Consider the following 20,156-nt stretch of genomic DNA (forward strand, 5'->3'; position numbering starts at 1 on the left):
ACATTTGAAAGTAACTTCTACTACAATAAGTGAACAAGAGCCAGGAACTAACATTTATATTGGTAAATATCCTACATTGCTGTTGATACAGCTTGAATCTTGATGCTATGTTTGTCATTTTTATCGATATAGCTGTCCTGTTGATTCAGTGGTGCCTTAAAATTTACACAACCGATCCGTCAATAGCACCAATAACACCTGAAATGCAATGATTTCATTTCATTAGGCATACTTATAAAACAAACTTGGTTCAGAAATTACCGGATAGCCACATATTTCATAAAATTGTCTCTCAATTGTTACAATTTCTTGGGCATTCGGCCACTGTCTTAGCATATACTTAGGTACCAATTACTACCAGTCTTCCTATCATTATATTAACATAATAATGAACTGTTGACGTTGCAACATCAAATCTGTCTCCCAATAGAGACTAGAGTCTCCCTTTTCCTAACAACCATAGTGTCATAAGAAGCTTTTCACAATTCAAAGGTACCCCACCTCCTTGATAAGCTTTACTAAAATTCAGGGCATTGCACCAACCGTCTGGAAGGAGTATCTCTTGTCAAGCGAAAATGCATATAAAAAGTCTGCATTTTGTATCGAAAATCAATTTTCACTATATATGGATCGTATGTGGTTGTTTCTTTCAAAACACAAAATATACATAAAGGCACTAAATAATGTAGGCCTCCTTCTTAGAAATAAACATAATAGCATAGCCAACATATCATTTGAAAAAATCGTTTATCAAAATTTTTCGTTTTACTGGACCCATTTCGGAAAAGGTAATAATTAATAATTTTCTTTCAGAATAGTACCTACTTTTCAAATATTTTCCACAAAATAAGCCACAGAAATAAACTCAAAGCCACGCTCAAGCTCAAGAATAAAGCCCCGTTCTCAGAACTGCGACTGTCGCCAGCGACACGACAAAAGAACCAATCAGATTTGTACAAAATTCAAACAGCTGTCAATTTTAAATTTAGTACAGCTCCCATTGGTTGTTTGAAATGTCAATCAGTGTCGCTGTCGACACGACTATGGAGTCTAAAAGGAGGAGGCGAATCGAACGCAAAAATTATGGGCCCAGTTTTTGAGATCTAAATGAAGTTCGAAAATCGCCGTTAGGGGCGCTTGTGATGATTGGGATACTAGAAATACACAGCTTCTTATGGCAAGAATAACTATTTTGTTATAAATTATAGAGCCAAGTTAATATTTGGGCATATTTTTACCAGAGTTAGCTTTTAGAAACGTGGTTTTTCTAATTGAGCAATGTGCGTGGCTAAAATTGTGAATACAAAACCTTAAATTTGAGTTTGAAAAGTTAGTTAGGTTATATTAGATGCCGGTTTAATATATCCTTTTCCTAAGTTGATATTATAAAAATGTTTTATTATGTGGTTCTTTTTAGTGCATACACGACCGAAGAAACATATAAGCTGCTAAAATAAATCTTCCCTAGAACTGTTGTACAAAAAAGATAGAAGTTCCAGCAACAAATTTATCACCAGTTCAACCTTTGATTTGATGTAAACAGTAATTGTTTCTTGATGAGAAATGCGAATGAAATAGTTTATGGTGTGATTGTGTTAGTGTTTTATTAATAGTTTTGTTGATGCAGTTTAAAGGTTCATAGTTTTTCATTAAAACATTTGAAATTGACATGTTTACATGCAGTTTAGTGTGATACCATTTTAATAAACATTAAAATCTTTCGAACTAGTAGTGGTTTTATGGCGATTGACAGATTGAATAACGAAAATTAAGAGTATTTTATCAGGAATAACTTAATCATAAATGGAAACTGAAGACGAACGTTACCATTGCACCCTTTGATCGGTGTTATCTATTCCATAACTTTTTATAGCTGAAACTAGAGAGTAGGTATATTGAGCTGAAACGTTTCCTGTGTTCAATAGCGTTTTTTCTAGCGTTGAATTGTAAGTTTTAATGTCATTAGCAAAGTTTTGCAAATTGTCACTGTTTCGTAGACAATTAAATTCAAGATATATTATATTCAATGTCACCTAATAATTGTAAAGGTTTTTCTATTGATATTCACTTTATTAATATAAGGTAGGTTTGTAAATAAAATATTAATGAATAAATAATGTACTCAGTTTATTTCAAAAGCACAAAAATACAGAGTTGTGAATATGTATATACGCTGACTTATTTCATCATATAAATATTTATTTAGCAATATTAATACATTACAACTTTTGTTTCTATTAACTAATTCCACTAAATTTAATAAATAAAATATACAATATATAAATTTAATATACAATTTAGCACTTAGATATTAAATATCTATATGTACTATGCCAAAAAATAAAACAGGAACATCATATTATATCAAGAACACAAAAAATTACAATTTAAAAAAAATGCATTCTAAAAAAATACCTAGCTACAATATACCTACATATTAATTTAAAGAGCTTATTCATATTCATAAAAACTATTCTAAATGGTTTATATACACAATCAAAAGTATCAACCACAATACAATAATTTTCAAATTATTTCTTATTATTCCTCAATGAAAAAGCGTCTTGCGACGGCTAGTCAAAAATCTAAATAATTTTTATAATAAATTTACAATCTGACATATGCAAATATGTCAGTAGTAATACGACAATTTTACTTTTATGAAATTACTACATCTAGAACCGATTTTAAAAAATTGTACAAATTTTCACCCCTAATATAACCCTTTTAAGAGATAAATTTTCAAAAATCGACGTTCTTAGTAGATTCCCTAGGACCAGATTTTAAAAGCTTTTACAGAAAATTTCGCCCCCTCAAGCGATAATTTCTGCTCGTTTCACTCCCTCATTCGCCCCCTTTTGGTGCGAATTTCAGAAAACGTTACATAATATTCAATTAAGTCACCAAAGAAACCTCTGTGCAAAATTTCATACTTTTAAAAGAGCGATTATAACAAGTTTTTCCAAGTTTTACCCTCTTAGGGTAAACATTTCCAAAAATTGCCATAGCTTAATTTCAGAACAGACTCCCATTCTATTGACAGATATTAATATGTTTTCAAGTTCTTCAAAACTAGATATTTCTGAACTTTTCTCTTCAAAAGTAATTTCTGTTTTCCCAAATAAAACCTTAAATAAGTAAATTAAAAACACAACTTTATACCAACAAAAATAAATACTTAATATCTACCTTATAAGACATATCCTTGCAAATTATAATTTTTTTTTTTGGCAAGTAAGTATCATCCCACTCAGCAAAGACTATTTCATTTGAACCTGAAATAAATGTACCTGCCCATCGCTTGTTTGGTGTGCCAACTGCAGCCAAACTATTTTTCAAATTTGTGAACATAGTAACTCTACTGTCTGTAACATCAACTGGCACATTAGTAATATCACGAAGAATTTCATTCTCATTCTCAAAGTTAGGTTCTGAAGTTTGATTTTCAACATGATTAATAGGCAGACCTTTTACTTTTTTTGAATTAGAAACTTTTTCAGTTGCTTCACTCCTTACACATGGTGGTTTCCTCTTTCTTTTATTACTAGAGAAATATGAAGGCAGGTTAGGAAAAATTCTTGGAATTGAACCCTCCTTTAATAATGGTCTACCCCGCTCAATTCTACTGATAGTTCCGTCAGTTAATTTGATCTCATAATGAGTCAAAATATCTTCATCTAGAAAATGTAGTTCACAAACAGCATCTTTGCTGCTAAGTGTCTTGTCTGATCTGGGTATCGCCTTTTGCCACTGCTGTAGCAAGCTAGGATCCTAATAAAAGATATATAATTGTTAAATAAAATAAAAAAAAAACATTTTTCACTATTAAAGCTGTTATTTTGAGAATACGATCTTGAAGTATAAATATTTAATATTCACTTTCAATAGCACTGTTCAAACTGTGGTTAATATAGGTACATGTCAACAGGTAATTTTAGCACCTAGTAAGTATTAAATTATTTTAATTTTATAACAAGGCCTCCTAGGTTATGTTATACACATGTTGATTTTAGGCTATATTTCCTATTAATTTGGTTTATAATTTAATCTGTACACTGACAGTATATAATTTTAATGTTTTTCTTAACATCTATCCATAATTTTTATAAATAAATAGTCATACTACTTACATTAGGAGCTTTGAAAAGGCTTGGGTTTCTTTCACCCCGTTCTTTATTTGCCTTGTTTTTATTGGGATTCCCACTTGTACAGCCAGGTACAAAGCAATTTCTACCACGACTCATTGTTGTACTGCTAAAAATTCAGTAAATTAACTATAAATTTTATTAAAAACACAATTAAATCGTATACTAACAATGAAAATGTAGTATCCCAGTCGATCGCAGTCACGGTGCAAAAACTTAAATGGCAGGATTTGGAACAAAAATTGCCAAATCCTGCTGTCAGATGGCGCCACTGTCGATTTAAAAATACATGGGCGGAGTAAGAGGAAGGAAAAGTTTCTTCCCGCCACCCGTCTCATCGTAATATTTCGTCATTTTCCCGGCAGCCATCAGTGCTAACTTTTTCTGGAGCTGAGAGGTATGTGTTTTGTGGTTGTGAGTGTCGTAGTGTTCATTCTCAAAGTAAAGACGTTTTATGTTGTGTGCCCGGCCTTTATAGTGTATTATTTTAAATTAAAAACTTTTTATTTTGTGTATCCATTTAGAGTGAATTATTCTTTATATGTAAGTACCTAGAAATTAGTTTATAATAATATAACCTGCTCGATAAAAGCTAGGTTAGGTTAGGTTAATTGTACCTTGGAAATGGCTATCGATGATAAGGAAGATTGATATTCATTAATTGGTTAGATTTACTAATATAATTTACATTTTAAATGCCATCAATTGTCATTCCTAAGGTGGCTTGATGCAGCTTTTCGTAATCGTATGGTACAATATGATCGAAAAAAAAACGGCGTCACCGTTGGCTATGAAATAAATATCGCTGTCATTCTCTCTCTATATGTAAAATTATATGAGGAACGTCATCGACCGCGTCATTTCCAAGCCAACTTGACTTCGTTTTTTCGATCATACGGTATTACTTTAGTATTACCATGTACCTAGGTATAGAAATTTAGAAAACAAAAAGAATACAAAAATAGTTGTATATATATATATTTTATCCGAGCAATAATTGTAATGTTTAATTTTTAGTTGCCTATAAATTTAATGAGCCGCATTTGTATTGTAAAATTTCGAAATCTACGAAAAAAGAAAAAATAAATAAAAATTTATAACAAAAAATAAATGATTTTTATTATAAACTTCCTTGTAATATCTGGTATATAATCAATTCACATGTGTTATTAATCATACACCTATTATTAAGTAAATCTGATAGTACTTTTTGATTTTGGTATAGAAAATATTGTAATGTGATTTTTACCGCATGTGTATTGTTTAACGATTATAGGCTAGATATTTGTTTGGCAAGTATATTAAATCAAACATCTTTTACAACATATTTTTTAAAAAATATATTGTATAAGATGTTTATTTAACTTTACTTGAAACAAATTATCTGGTATAAAATCATCCTAGTTTAAATATTGTATGATCGAAGAATACGGCTTCAAGTTAACTTAGAAATGACTATTGATGACATTAACCATATAACTTTACAAAGAAAATGTTATCAATCGTCATTTTTAAGTTAACTTGGAATCGTTATTTTTCGAACATACGGTATATTAAATTAATTAGGTGTAATATAATACTATAGATGGCGCTGCCAAAATTGCTTTGAATGCAATGCAGATTTCTTTTTAAAATTTAATTGCAGATTTCTTTATTTTAATTTAATTTGTAGTTCTAAATCCGTGTCATAGATGGCGTACCAAAATGTTGTCCTAATTTTTTGTACGGAAGATTTCGTTCTGTTTTTAATCTGTTCTGTGATCGCAGTGCCTCTGCTGTCAAACCGAGGAAGCTGCTTAAAAGTGGGGACAGAAATTTCAAATTTGCCCATTGCCGATAAATCTCCTTTTTTAAGCCCTCCATAGACACGACGTAGTTCTGAGAACGGGGCTTAACTCCACAGACCAACAACAATAACTCCCTAACCTAACATCCAACCACAGATTCAACGTCAATCCTTTGAGAAAAACGTCACGCTTAAAAGACGTACATTTTTGCGTTTGGAAAATTAATGACGTAGTTCTTTAAGGCGCTTAAAGACAAGTCTTAAGATGAGATCTCGCGAAAATATGCCTTTTGTAATTCTACACGTCTAAAAAGATATAATAACATTTTTCTCACTATAGAGCGAAATTTCTTTGCGGCTTCAGATACAAAACTTGCGGATTTCCATACATCGAAATACAAAATAAGATATTATTTATTAGTAGACAAATACCAGAATATAGAAGGCCAAACCAAACTCTAGGAAATAACTTTAAAATACATTATTTTTTCAAAAAACGTTTGGATCTATAAATTACAATATTAATCTCATCACATCTGTCAAAAAACATAGGTTACCGTCAATTTATATGTTTTCAATTTCAAATACTCGACGCTCATTGGTCGTGACGAAATCGTCTTCCTCGACAAAATACGGCATATTTTCCAACATAGCCCGCTATAGGGAGTTGAATATCCTTCTTCTATATATCCTTGGGTACGTACCTCTTTCATCTGATTGGACGGTTGGTTGCGTATTTTAATGTATCCTCTTCAGTAGCGTATCGGATGTTTGTGTTAATAAATACTTATTATAACTTATCTATTTTTATTAGAATTATATATTTTTATAACCATTTTAGGCCCATTTTAATAACTACCAACATTTATTCACAACGTAAAATAAAACAACAAATTATTGAGTCTACCCCACGTCTACCCTACATCATAGTTTTACATTTTTTAAATAAAATTAGAACGACACTGATAAACCGGAATTTAAGTCGGCCATATTTGAGGCCCATCGCGGTGTACCTAAGATTTTTGATATGCTCCTTCCTTAGTCTTCTTATTCAAAGAAATGGGCGCATTCAATAAAGTAAACACATCGGTATTAACCGGTAAAGACCGTAGAGACCTACCGATGTGATAACTAAAGAACGATTAAATTACCGGTACGTAAATAAACCGGAAACAAAATACGGTAGGCTCTCAAGTGATCGGTGAATCAACCGGTGAGTTACCCATTCAATTTAATTTTCTGCACCGGTGGACTAACCAGTGTGTTTACTGAATGCACCCAATGTTTTTCTTTTCGTGTATAACCATAGATAAAAGAAAATAATCTTCTATTTGTATAACCTAATATTTTGTTGTCATTTTTTTAAACATAGATTTTAACAGAAAATTAAAAGTTTAAATTTTGAATTTGAATGTTTGTTTATGGTACATTTTAAAAATGTCTGTGCTATATAATAATACATTATTGGGAAGGACATGTTTAAACGTTTATCGAAAGGCAGGAGCATATCAAATTCGGTTTAAAAACACAGGGGCAAAATTACTTTATAACGATTATGGAGATCCAATTAAAGTTATTAATAAGGAGACTGTCGAACTGAAAAAACCAAGTCGAAATGAAATATTAGTGAAAATGATTGCAGCACCAGTAAATCCAGCTGACATAAATACAATTCAAGGAAAATATCCTTCCAAACCATCATTACCAGCAATTCCTGGCAATGAAGGTGTAGGTCAGATAATAGAGTTAGGTCCAGATGTAACAGATTTTACCGAAGGCGATCACGTTGTGCCTATAGCATCTAATTTAGGTACATGGCAGACGCATTTACTTGTTACAAAAGATCAAGTTTTTAAAGTTCCAAAAAAGTTAGGTATAGTAGAAGCAGCTACTCTTACAGTTAATCCATGCACTGCATTTAGAATGCTCAGAGACTTTGCAGCTTTAAAACCTGGAGATACAGTAAGTGTCACTCTTATTATTACTCTATTGACTATACATATATTCTATAAATATTTAAGATTATTCAAAATGGAGCTAATTCAGCTTGCGGGCAAAATGTTATTCAAATATGCAGAACATGGGGAATTCGAACAGTTAATGTTGTTAGGGATAGACCAAATATAGATGAATTAAAGAATTACCTCATAAGTTTAGGAGCTAATTTTGTTCTAACAGAAGAGGAACTAAGGACCACAGACATTTTTAAAAAAGGGGAAATAGATAAACCAAGATTGGCATTAAATTGTGTCGGAGGTAAAAATGCCTTAGAGTGTCTCAGATATCTTCAGAATGGTAGTCCTATGGTTACTTATGGTGGAATGTCAAGAGAACCTTTAAGTATCCCTACTTCTGCCTTAATTTTTAAAGATTTGCAATTTAGAGGGTTTTGGATGACTAGGTGGTCAAAAGAAAACGCTTCTAGTATAGAAAGGTTTGAAATGTTAGCAGAATTGATTACTATGATGACCAATAATGATTTACAAGGGCCAGCTTATGAATTTGTTGATTTCAATAATTATAAGGAAGCCTTATTAAATACTCTAACTATTAAAGGCATGATTGGAAAGAAGTATATTTTAAAATTTGATTAAGAAATAAATGTAAACTCTTGTTACGATTTGTTAAAAGCAATTTTGATTGCAAAAGTTATGTCATGTGTTAGATTATATGTTACAGTTAGGGTATGTTAAAAGAAATATAACTTAAGATTTTAATAAGGAATAAAAATAAAACTCTTGTTATGATTTATTAAAAGGCACTTTTATTGCAATTGTTATGGCATATAATATTGTAGAACAGTTCTTAAAACTATCATTGGTTACAGAATTAGAAATTGTTGGTTTTATAATTATACAGAAACATAATGAATACATAGATAAAAAATGTGTAGGCTATTTTAGGCACCTGTTTTCATATGTAAAATTTATTTAGTCTGATTACCTTTAATTTTGTAGTTGGTAATTATACTACCCAAAAATTTAATTATACTACCTCTGATTGATCATTGTCAATCATACTTAAGAGGTCATCTTTAAAGTTGTTATGTTCAGAATCATCTCTCAAAGTCAAATCAGTGATCAATGATTGTAATTTATCATTATCATTGATATTTACATCAATACTGTCAAATTTGTCTTCTGCGTTGTTGTTTAATTTGGAATCAGTTAATGAAAATCTTAGTAAATTTGAGTTCCCTGTAAAAAAATTAAGTAATATAATACATATTTACATTTAATTCAGACTAATAACATATTTAATTTGCGTGTTTTCTAACATTTATTTTGGAAATTTCTATTTAAGTATTTATAAAGTCCATTCTACAGGGTGGTCCGAACGGTATTCCGGAAACTTCGGCAGCATATTCTGCAGATAAAAATACATAAAAAAGTTTGTATAAATGTATGTCCTAAAATGCTTAGTTTCGGAGATACAGAGAGTAGAAGTTTCATTTTTCGATTTTTTTTAAATAATTTCTAAAGTAACGTCTATATTTGGATGAAAATTGGTGCCTGGAGTTTTTTGACATGAGAAATGTGATTTTGATGTCAATATGACTCCTACTTTTAGAGGGTGCCACCTACATATTTTTTAATTGGTTTGAAGAGTAATAACTTTTTGTCCGTACCTGTATAAAACTACTTAGTGAAAAAATATACATTTACGGCGCTTTTTACGTAAAAAAGGTTTGTTGGTAAAAATCGCTACGAGTAATGGTTTTCGAGATATTTGGAATTGAAATTATCAATATCTGTCATCACTGACATAAATTTAAACATGTTGAGACTAAATAGTTATAGACTGAAATCATAAATTTGAATTGTTTTTTTGTCAAAAGCTCTGAAGAAACTGTTTTATCGGCATTATTTGTTTCCAAGAAAAAATTAAAAATTAAAAGTTCCCAAATTAATCAATTCTGTCAAATAATTATCTACTTACACTCTTATTAACATATTTATTTTTTGTCAATAATGACATGTATTTTGACTATTTCTATTTTGAATATCTTGAGAACGGTTGCTCGTAGCAATTTTTACCAACAGACTTTCTTTATCTAAAAAACCACGGTAATGTATATTTTTTCACTCAGTAGTTTTATACAGGTACGGACGAAAAGTTATTATTATTCTTCAACAGTTAAGACACGTGTATAGGTGATGTTCCCTACAAATAGGAGTAATATTGACATGAAAATCAAATTTATCATGTCAAAAAACTCCCAGACACCAATTTTCATCCAAATATTGACGTTAACTTCAGAAATTATTTAGAAAAAATTGAAATAAAAAGGAAACTTCTACACCCTGTATCTCCAGAACTAAGATATACATACATTTATACCAAATTTAGACGAACTTTTTTACTTATTTTCAGCTGCAGAAATATGCTGCCGAAGTTTCCGGAATACCATTCGGACAACCCTGTATAACAGGATCGATTAAACGGCCAATGAATTACTTTCATTTTCTAAAAATAACTATAGGTATTTGCCTTTATATAAATTACCTATAAGTATACAAACAATTTGTCAACAATAGAAATAAATATATACTTATAGCGCTGGGAACGAAAATAATTAAAGAATTTATATTTTGTATAGAGCGTAATTTTAAAAATGTTCAATGCGCTCGTGCGTTTAAATTTACATAATAAGTATAATATATAAAAAATAGACATAACATAAATTCGCGTTTCCAAAAACCATTAAACAGACCTTCAGTGCTACCGCTGCTTAATTTTCGTTGACCCAACATTTCATCCACAAAACATTTGAGTTCGTTAACATTTTCTAGTTCTAACGAACTTTTACTACCAGACGATCCTTTATGCCTGTTTTCCAAAATTCTACCATTTTGTGTCACTTGATATATATTTTCGCCGATATTCTGTAACATTTTCTCTGCAATGGGATCTAAATTATTCACCACAAATTGACCATCGTTATCTTGGAGTCCCATTCGCAAGAGAAGCGATACCCTGACGTTGAATGGCTGTAATTGAAAAAAAATTGCAAAACGATATATTTTTTGATTGATTTTTTTTTACTTTACACCAGTTTATCAAATCATCATAAATACCAGTTTTCTCGTTATCGCTCAATATTTTATTAAAATTTTCTAAAATATTTTGAACGCGATGTAACTGAAGTTGGGTACCTTCGCTGGCTACGAATGTTTCAATCTCGTATAGATGGCGCTGCGTTACGTTGATAACTTCACTCGTCATTGTTAGCTTAAAAAAAATAAAAACGGTTTTTGGCGGGGACTCCCAAAGAGTGTACGTGTGCAGTTTTTGTACCTGCCATTTGAATACCATCGTGATAAGATCCCATAGTTTGTTCATACTTATTGTGTCCAATTTCATCGACGAAGAATTTGCGATATTCTCTATAATTTCTCTAACGGCTTCGTGATTGTACACCGTCTGAAGTTTGGTTAGGTCTTTTATAAGACGATTTGAAGTCAAACCAGCGATTAAATCCTCAAGAACTGGGCGTATCAGAAGAACATAATAGCTTATTGTTTCAAAGTTTGGTAAGATTCTTTTGTATCTTATTGTTAAATTCATACGCGATACATATATATACAGTATGATCGAATAAAACGACGGACGTTAGCGATGGCTATGAGACGAAGGTCGCTGTTTATTGTATATGTAAAATTATAAGGGGACTGTCAGCAATCGTCATTTCCAAGCCAACTGGACACCGTTTTTTTTTCGATCATAGGTACATTATATTTGTGAGATCTTTTTGATCAATTTACATACTATGGATAGTACATATACAGGGTGTGACAGAGTGTTTCTCTAGCGACTTATTTAGCAGAAAACACGTTACTGAGGTTTCAAATTTTAAAGTTGCTGTGGGCTATTTGTTGCTTTTAGGAATGAGCTATTTGACTAAAAAATGTTAACATTGCAATGCTTCCAAATATACACGATCTGGATTTACCTTATTTCATTGACAGGAACTGGATAATGTTAACTTGATTACCTATACTTGGGGACAAATTTGACCCAAAGGGGCCACAGCCAAAAATAGACAAAACTTTATTTTTTGAAATAGAACACTCTCTAGCCCTCTGCACCAATATTTTTAACATCTCGGTTAAAGTTTAAATACATTTTATACAATGATGAATATATTTTTACTAAGGGATTTAACAGTTTTTCAAATATTTAAAGTTTTTATTAAACTTAGAGTGGAAATTTAATAACTTTTTTAATATTTTAATTTTTTACAAATTTTCTATTAATACAAAAGCCAAAGCAATAATAAGGCTCTCTCTTGGCTTTTGTATTTATAAACCAGGCCTCTTTGGTATTAATGGTCGCCTTTTTTAAATGTTCTATTGCCTAACGAGATTTGGTGTATTAGTATATGACATAAATTAGGATTGATTGACGTATTCAATTGCTTTTGGATACTTCCTGTTTCACCGGAAATTACTTCAACTTTTCATTATTAAATGACACGACACCCTCGTATTTTTTTTTACTTTATTCGATAGAAAATGACACTCTGAATAGAATGACATGTTATATGACAACCTTTGACACTCTCGCTTTAAAAGAATTCGTAATTTAAATTTCAATCTAGAGTTCTATGGCTGTTTTAAAAACACTAATTTTTAATCAATGTGTGTTTCTTGTCCTGGCCGGTTAAAAGATGCTCAAATCTTATTTTTAATCATATCTCAATTTTTTCAAATGGAACGAGGGTGGCTCAATACCATATTTGAAAAAAAGCATTTTTTTGCGAATAATTTGGTACCACACTTTTGATATTTCGAGTAAAATTGTCTTTACGTTTAATGACCATGGCATGACTAAATTGAAATTTAAAATACTATTTTTTGTCATTCTATTCAGAGTGTCATTTTCTATAGAATAAATTAAAAATATACCGAGGGTGCCATTTAAAAATCAAAAGTTGTCGTTTCCGGTGAAACAGGAAGTGACCTAAAACAATTGAATACGCCAATCAATCCTAATTTGTGTCATATACTAAGGGTACAAACATAGTGGGGCATCTCGATGCGATGCTCGCCTTATTGATGCATCCTACGCGCACATTTTAAGCATTAGTTTAAGTGCTTAAAACGTGAATGCAGCATTCACCCCCGCGATGCATTCAATGCATCGCGGCGAGATGCCTCACTAAGTAGGTACCCTAACATACCAAATCTCGTTTTTTTATCAGAAAAATAAAAAAGTTATAGGGGTGAGCCTATAACTTTTTTATTTTTCTATAGTCACTATAGTCAGAGAGCTCAGTTTCAAAGCTAATTTCCGATATATGTATACAGATATATTATGTATGCCACTTGGTGAGACTAAACACTTAGGTACATGAGAAGATTTAAACCGCAAAATATCTCAATTTTTAAAATTTTGCTAGGTCTCTTCGTGATAAAGGCGGCGATAATATGTTTCTATATTTATTGCATTATTTTACTGTCCACCCTGTATTATGTGCTTATTTTATGCAGGTACAACATACATTCATTTTTTAAATTCCACTTCGCTTGCGATTATGTTATAAAACATCCATTGTGCAACTTGTCTAATATCAAAATGATTCATAACTTATAAAACGTGATAAATGTACTATCTACATATACAGGGTGTGAATGAATTAGCAACGATGAATTTTGGACATGATTGCTTTTTATAAAATATATATTTTTTATATTAAGTTATTTCTATTTTTTTTTGGTTATTTTCGGTTTTCCTATAGATCTGTTTTTATTTATTTATTATTTTCCAATTTGCATATACAGGGTGAAGCAAAATTATAATATTTATCTCAGTCTCATGCATTAGAGGCGGAATTGATATTATGACCCCCATTTTTGACAGTTCTGTATGACGTTTCATTTGACACGTTTGAATTTGATTTTAAATTTTGCGGATTTCTTGGGCTTTTGTGAACTTATTTTATGTTATCTATTATTTATTCTACACTTGGCTTTATTCAGAATTCAGATTAGTAAATGTAGAACAGAATGTAGTGTGTCAGAATTATAAAAAGAAAATATATAATTTTGGTTTTTAAATATGTTTGGCAAAAATATTTTAAAAATGTGCGTTACTATTGTCCCCATATTATATAAAAATTGAAACGAAAATCCCAAACCAAAAACCTAATATAGAGCTTTTTCGGAAGGCTGAATTACCCTGTATTTAAAAATCAAAAGTTGAAGTCATATCCGGAGGAACAGGAAGTTACCGAAACTAGTCAATCAATCCTGATTTACGTTATGACGTAAATCAGGACTAACATACGAAATTTCATTTTCAAAACACCCGGTGTTTTGAAATATCCCTGGATGGTGATAAATTGAGTTTTAAGTTATAAACAGGTCGAAATGTTTATTTTGTTTGAAAAAACGAGAAAAAAACGCTAATATCAGTAAAACTTTAAGCAATTGAATTTATGGTGATAGTTTTGAATTAAGTACAAGCTGAAATCAGAAACAAAAAATTCGAAATTGACTTTAATGTTAGGAAAAAAATTCTTTAAACACCCTGTATATGATAGACCAAATAATTATTCTACCTAAAAATGCGGTTTGATTTATGACATTGCACTGATTTTGTACTGTTTTTTTAGTCTGAACTTTTTTTAAACAAAGTCGACAATACATATTTTACGATTTTGGTTTACCCTGTATTAGCAACTAACTTTGTAGCGAATTGGCATTTCCCTACAAACTTCTCAAAAAATTGTATACGAAAAAATCCTGATATTTTTAAAAGAGGTGGTGTCTTCTGATTTTTTTCGTCACTTTTTGATTTTTACTCTGTACAGGGTGGCGCCTCTCGTAGGAGGCTCCAAGGAGAAGGACAGTTTGTATTGAAATGAAATTTTGTGAGTATATGTAGGTTAATTCAGAGCACTTTTTAAAAATATCGAGAGTTCTAGAGGGTGTCCCCAAAAAAGTTACATTTCAAAGTTGGGATTTTTGTAACGATGTTGTTTTGATTTTATATTAATTGATTTTCGGATTCTGGGAGAAAAATAAAGGTGAGTTTAGGGTTTTTTAAAATCTAAGGTTTTTGACATATTTAACATTTTCAAGAAATAAAGAACAATTTTTAAATTACAATAAAATCTACCTAAATTGGAATTTACCCGGTATAGCCTAATATGTAGTTAAATTACCTAATGTACTTTAAATAAAATTAAAACTTGACCCAAAAAGTTATACAGGGTGAGACAAAATTAATATTGAACATTGGTCACCTTTAAAAGCATGTTACTTTTTTATTTTAAATGGAACACCCAGTATATTATTCCGATATTCAATGGAGAATTCATGTGTCTTTAAAATACTAATAAGATTGCCTACCCCTCAAACAAAGATTTTCCTAGATATTTTCATGTACATGATTTGATCTGAGTAGATCTTTATTATTGATATAATCTAGGTGGCTGTGATATGTCTGACGTTACTTCTACATAGCTGTTTAATTAGTCCAACTTTAAAAACTAGTTATAATTTTGTGTCAGTTAAAACAAAAAAAAACTCTCAAAAATTTGCCGAAAATGCAAACTTATTCTACATCAGAGAGAATTGATATGATTCTATTAGTTGGTGAATGCAGTCTGCATTCGCCAAATTATTAGAATACTTAAATGCTCCTGATTTTATCTAGCCTGTTTTTTTTTATGGAGATATATTAGAGTGTTTACAAAACTCGACCAACTATTGTCGACAACATGAGAGAAATTATTGCAGCTGCTTTTCGAGGTAGAACTCAAAATATGCCTTTTAAAATGAAAAGATCCTTTTGAAAAGACAATCATTTTATGCAGTTAAGAGGAAAGGAAGCATTTTGTGCATTCAATTTCATCCAGCTAATTCTTGTCCCATAAGTATAGGTTTATATCTAGCTTTAATTCTGTAATAATTAAAATTTGTTTTAAACGTGCATATTTTTATTACCGTTGAGTATTTACTCTACAATCTTTAATTTTTGTTAAATTAATAAAAGGTGTATATATATATACCTAGATTATATCAAATAATAAAAATCTACCGAGGCAAAATCGTAAAAATTAAAATATCTAGGAAAATATTTGTCTGAGGGGTAGGCAACCTTAATAATATTTTGAAGATATGTAAATTCCTCATTGAACACCGGGATAATTGGTTAATATACTGGGTGTTCCATTTAAAATAAAGGTGTAACTTGCTTTTAAAAGTGACTAAGGCTCCATATTAATTTTGTCTCACCCTGTATAATTTTTCGGGTCAAATTTCAATTTGGTTTAACATACAATGGTTACTGTAATTAAATATCAGGCTATATAAGCTCAACTAAAATTTAGGTAGCTGCTATCGAAATTTAAAATTTACTCTTCATTTTAAAATCCTTAGATTTTAGGTACATGCTTCTTTAATAAAACTCACCTTTATTTTTTTTCTAGAATCCGAAAATCAATTAATATATAGGGTGTTCCATTAGAAAAAACACAACTTTGATGTGTAACTTTTTTGGAGGACACCCTGTATAATTCTATATATTTTTATAAAGTGCTTTCAGTTAACCTACATATGCTGCCAAAATTTCATTTCGATATAAACTACCGTTCTCCTTGGAGTTTTCGCGGCGTATACGAGGCGCCACCCTGTGTCACAATTAATATCCCTGGACGGTGATAAAATGAGTTTTAAGTTATAAAAACAATAAGTCGAAATGTTTATTTTGTTTGAAAAACTATAAAAAAGCAAATATCAGTAGAAACTTGAGGCATCTGAATTTTTACGGTGATGGTTTTGTGCACTAACTACAAGCTGAAATCGTGCGGCGAGATAAAAATATCACCTAGTGTAGAACGGTCTTCTGCGATATTTTGTGCTTGCAGTCTCTGTGCTATTACGAAAATCATTTCGGCGCCCAAATTAAGCACGAGAAACGGCGTCGAATACATCGACATTTCGACAGATTGATAATGTCGAATATAAACAAACGTCGAAACCCTTTGCAGTTGTGTTCAGTCTAAAAATTTTGTTACAGATAGACGATAATCGATCGTCAACATTTTCAGCAATTCGAGTCGACGCACCGGAAGCATGGCCGACGGTAAGCTATTGCCAGTTTGTGTAAAATTTCTTTGATTTTAAAGATATTTTAAAGGTCAGTTTTTATAGGCTTAGGTTAAAAGGACTCAAGTTTCGTTTACTTGAAATCAGTTATGAAAGAAATATTTGTTTATTTAGTATTTGGAAGCCTTTTCGAATAGTATGTCAAAAAATTGGCGCCGGGAGGCACGTATAGCCGCCCATACTAAAATATGTTAATAAAAAGTTGGTAGGCAGTTCTTTTAGTTTCAATTATCTCAAAAACTGCGACTTTGACTGATTTTGATGTTATTGCAAATAGGGTTGTGGATTTGACCTGTCATTTTTTTTCCGTCAATTGACCGGTTAATTTACCAAAATAATTTTAAAAGTACAATGAAACAAATAAATATTTTGTTTCACATAATCATTGAAATAATATATAAATAACAAATATTTTAATTTTAAAACAAAAAAAAAAATAAATTAGAAAATTAACAAAAAAGATATTTCTATTTTAACTTAAAATAAACAGAGAACATTTGAAACTTATTTTAAAAATACTTTTTCTTCTAATTCCAAACAAACAATTAATTGACATTAGTAGACAGGGGCAATAAGTTCTCATCTTCATTTTCATAGTCGATGTCATGGATGTCGATGTCTGAAGACGAAGAGATGTCAGCTTCAGAAGATGAACTTACATTGAGATCAGTAACCCTTCCATTTTTGTTTATTATATTTAAATTATATTTAATAAAAACAAGTTTATTATGAACAATTCCCCAAGTTGACCAGTTCCGTTCACAATAAGCTGAGGAGGCCAGCATTCTTAGTAATTTTGTTGTAACATTGTGAAGTACCGATTTATTCTACCAACTGTCCCACCAAGTTGATGGTGTAATATCTGACGATATTTTACTTAATGATCTGATACTTTTTACGGCTGTCTCTAAGGAAAGGACTTAGTGAAACAAATGTATTAATATGTTCTTTTAACAAATACAGTTTGTGACGGACATCCGATAAAGTGACAGATGTATTTTCCATAAAGATAATTAAACCAACAACAGGATTCAAATTTTTATTAAGATTCTCCGAATCGCTAAGTATCGTATTCCTTGACGACGGTTATAGGTAAATTGGACATCACAAACGCATAATAATTATAAAATACCATATTATTATTAAACAATGATAGATAACATTCTACAATTGTAAGATGTTATTTAAGACATTTTGACCGAATTTGACCGGTCAATTGACCAGCCCCAACACTAATTACAAATTTTATTGCAAATATTATTCCTAATCTTAAATTGAAAACCGCATTTCGCTAGCTACTCTAATTTTGGAGTAACGATTTTTTAAAATATTTAACCCCCTCCCATACCTCCTTACCAACCCCCAACCCCAACAAAAACTAATGGCCAGATTCTCAGGTGCCACAGTATTTTTGTGCCAAATTTGGTTAAAATCGGTTTAGCGGTTTTTCAGTTATCGTGTTACAGACAGACGGACAGACAGACAGACAGACACCATGGAAATATTTTGTATTTAGGTCATTTATGACCCAAAAAAACCTTTTTTTGCCGATCTTAATAGCCTAACATACATGTTGGTATGGTCGGCTAAAATGTTCTGCAATTATTCGTTAACAGAAGCGTTTTAGCTTACAGCGTGTTTTGGTTGCTTTGGTTAGGTTTGTTTTGGTTTGGTTTGTTGGTTCATTTTTGTTTATTTTCGTTTTCTCGGTACGGTATTGATGTCTAAATTACAGTATCTACTAGGTGAAGTTCATACCTACACAAGAAAAGTGTTTATACAGGGTCCGGCACTAGTGTGTCGGGCATCTGTAGCTCCTAGAATAAAAAACTTGGGAATTTTGTTTAAATGCAAACCTAAATTATGTACTAGGATGTATTTCAGGAAAATATTTTAGCTTCTATAGGGTGGCTCAAAAAAGTGTGAGTGGATCGGGATGATTTTTTTTTAAATGGAACACCCAGTATATTATTGCATTTTTGGCTTCCTTTCAGATCACACATAATCCTAAGACATGAGTAAATATATTTCGATAATTTCAGAGGTATTAATAAATAAATAAAAATTATATATATTTTTCAGCCTTTCCCAATAATAAAATTATTAATAATACAAAAACTGTCCTGAAATCAAAACTATATTAGATATTTACTTTAGATGCTCTGTTCTTACTTTGCTATAAATATGGAAATCGTAAATCATACAGGATGTTCAAAATTCTACGCTAAGCTTTCTAAGATGTTTTGATTTCAGAACAGTTCTTGTATTTTTAATATTTTTTTTAAGAAGGGTTGAAAAATATACTTTTTTGATTTATCTCTCAATATCTCTGAAACTATCGAAATAGATTTACTCATATCATAGAATTATATAAAGTGATCTGAAAGGAAGCCAAAAATGCAATAATATACAGGGTGTTCCATTTAAAAAAAATCATCCAGGTCCACTCACACTTTTTTAAGCCACCCTATAGAAGTTAAAATATTTTCCGGAAATACATCCTGGTACATACTTTAAGTTTGCAGTGTTTGCACTTAAACAAAATTCCCAAGTTTTTTATTCTAGGAGCTACAGATGCCCGACGCACTATTGCCGGACCCTGTAGAATGTAAAGCAGGAACATGTTTTCATGTAACTGATTTCAGTTATTCTAAAGTCGAAAAAAAAGAGAATGATGCATTTTTATGATTTTGTGTTTGGGGAGGCTTCTATATACTGGATATTTTGTTGTTTTTTCAAAGTGATTTCAAAGTTTTGTTGTTTCAAAGTGATTTCAAGTTCAAGTAAAAAAAACTTCACCCATCAAAGCTTGAGATTTCTCATAGAAATTGGTTTTATAGGTTGCCGTAAACTGGTAATCTATAAAGTTAGTTAAACTCCAACTGGTTTTAGAACTCCAATAGAGTCAACATAAACTACAATCCCCAATCTGAAGATTGTAGTTTATCAACTTGCGCATTTATTTGTTTATTTATTGTAAAAATGACCCTTTTGTTTCTCACTTTACGTCTCTAACTGTATTTATATCCATCTCATTTATTTAATTTCTGTTTCATTGAAGTATGCTAAAATATTATATTATCAAAGAAATATATGTTCTTTTTTAAC

At 30.8% G+C, this 20,156-nt stretch overlaps 4 protein-coding genes and 1 long non-coding RNA gene across 8 annotated transcripts in view; 3 read left to right on the forward strand and 2 right to left on the reverse strand.

The window, feature by feature from the left end:
• Nucleotides 1–1,042: 1,042 nt before the first annotated feature.
• LOC115878565 lies at nucleotides 1,043–2,552 on the forward strand. Its single transcript, XR_004049555.1, has 2 exons — nucleotides 1,043–1,329; nucleotides 1,418–2,552. It is a non-coding gene; the product is annotated as an uncharacterized LOC115878565 (long non-coding RNA).
• Nucleotides 2,553–2,877: 325 nt separating this feature from the next.
• LOC115878564 lies at nucleotides 2,878–4,364 on the reverse strand. The gene is made up of 4 exons (XM_030895094.1): nucleotides 4,316–4,364; nucleotides 4,131–4,254; nucleotides 3,190–3,771; nucleotides 2,878–3,128 (listed from the first exon to the last, which is right to left on the reverse strand). The coding sequence occupies exons 2-4, from the start codon at nucleotides 4,242–4,244 to the stop codon at nucleotides 2,970–2,972; spliced, it is 855 nt and encodes a 284-aa protein (XP_030750954.1). The 5' UTR covers nucleotides 4,245–4,254; nucleotides 4,316–4,364; the 3' UTR covers nucleotides 2,878–2,969.
• A 2,869-nt stretch (nucleotides 4,365–7,233) lies between these two features.
• Nucleotides 7,234–8,682, forward strand: LOC115878570 (enoyl-[acyl-carrier-protein] reductase, mitochondrial). Its single transcript, XM_030895100.1, has 2 exons — nucleotides 7,234–7,893; nucleotides 7,953–8,682. Exons 1-2 carry the CDS (start codon nucleotides 7,369–7,371, stop codon nucleotides 8,523–8,525), a joined length of 1,098 nt encoding a protein of 365 aa, XP_030750960.1. The 5' UTR covers nucleotides 7,234–7,368; the 3' UTR covers nucleotides 8,526–8,682.
• On the reverse strand, nucleotides 8,576–16,904 carry LOC115878571 (protein OSCP1). The gene is made up of 5 exons (XM_030895101.1): nucleotides 16,768–16,904; nucleotides 11,230–11,420; nucleotides 10,978–11,163; nucleotides 10,646–10,922; nucleotides 8,576–9,128 (listed from the first exon to the last, which is right to left on the reverse strand). The coding sequence occupies exons 1-5, from the start codon at nucleotides 16,877–16,879 to the stop codon at nucleotides 8,917–8,919; spliced, it is 978 nt and encodes a 325-aa protein (XP_030750961.1). The 5' UTR covers nucleotides 16,880–16,904; the 3' UTR covers nucleotides 8,576–8,916.
• The window catches only part of LOC115878569 (SET and MYND domain-containing protein 4), a 34,727-nt gene continuing 25,750 nt past the window's right edge, over nucleotides 11,180–20,156 (forward strand). For 2 of the 4 annotated variants that reach the window (XM_030895096.1, XM_030895098.1), the window contains exon 1: nucleotides 16,770–17,025. In XM_030895096.1, coding sequence (XP_030750956.1) covers nucleotides 17,016–17,025 — 10 coding nt within the window. In that variant the 5' untranslated portion in view covers nucleotides 16,770–17,015. Of the gene's footprint in view, nucleotides 11,466–16,769; nucleotides 17,026–20,156 lie in introns of those variants that run through there. The other 2 variants (XM_030895095.1, XM_030895097.1) reach the window with 2 other exon arrangements.

Source organism: Sitophilus oryzae, unplaced genomic scaffold, assembly GCF_002938485.1.
Source record: "Sitophilus oryzae breed Bouriz unplaced genomic scaffold, Soryzae_2.0 scaffold_1518_pilon_pilon, whole genome shotgun sequence".
Lineage (NCBI taxonomy): Eukaryota > Metazoa > Arthropoda > Insecta > Coleoptera > Curculionidae > Sitophilus > Sitophilus oryzae.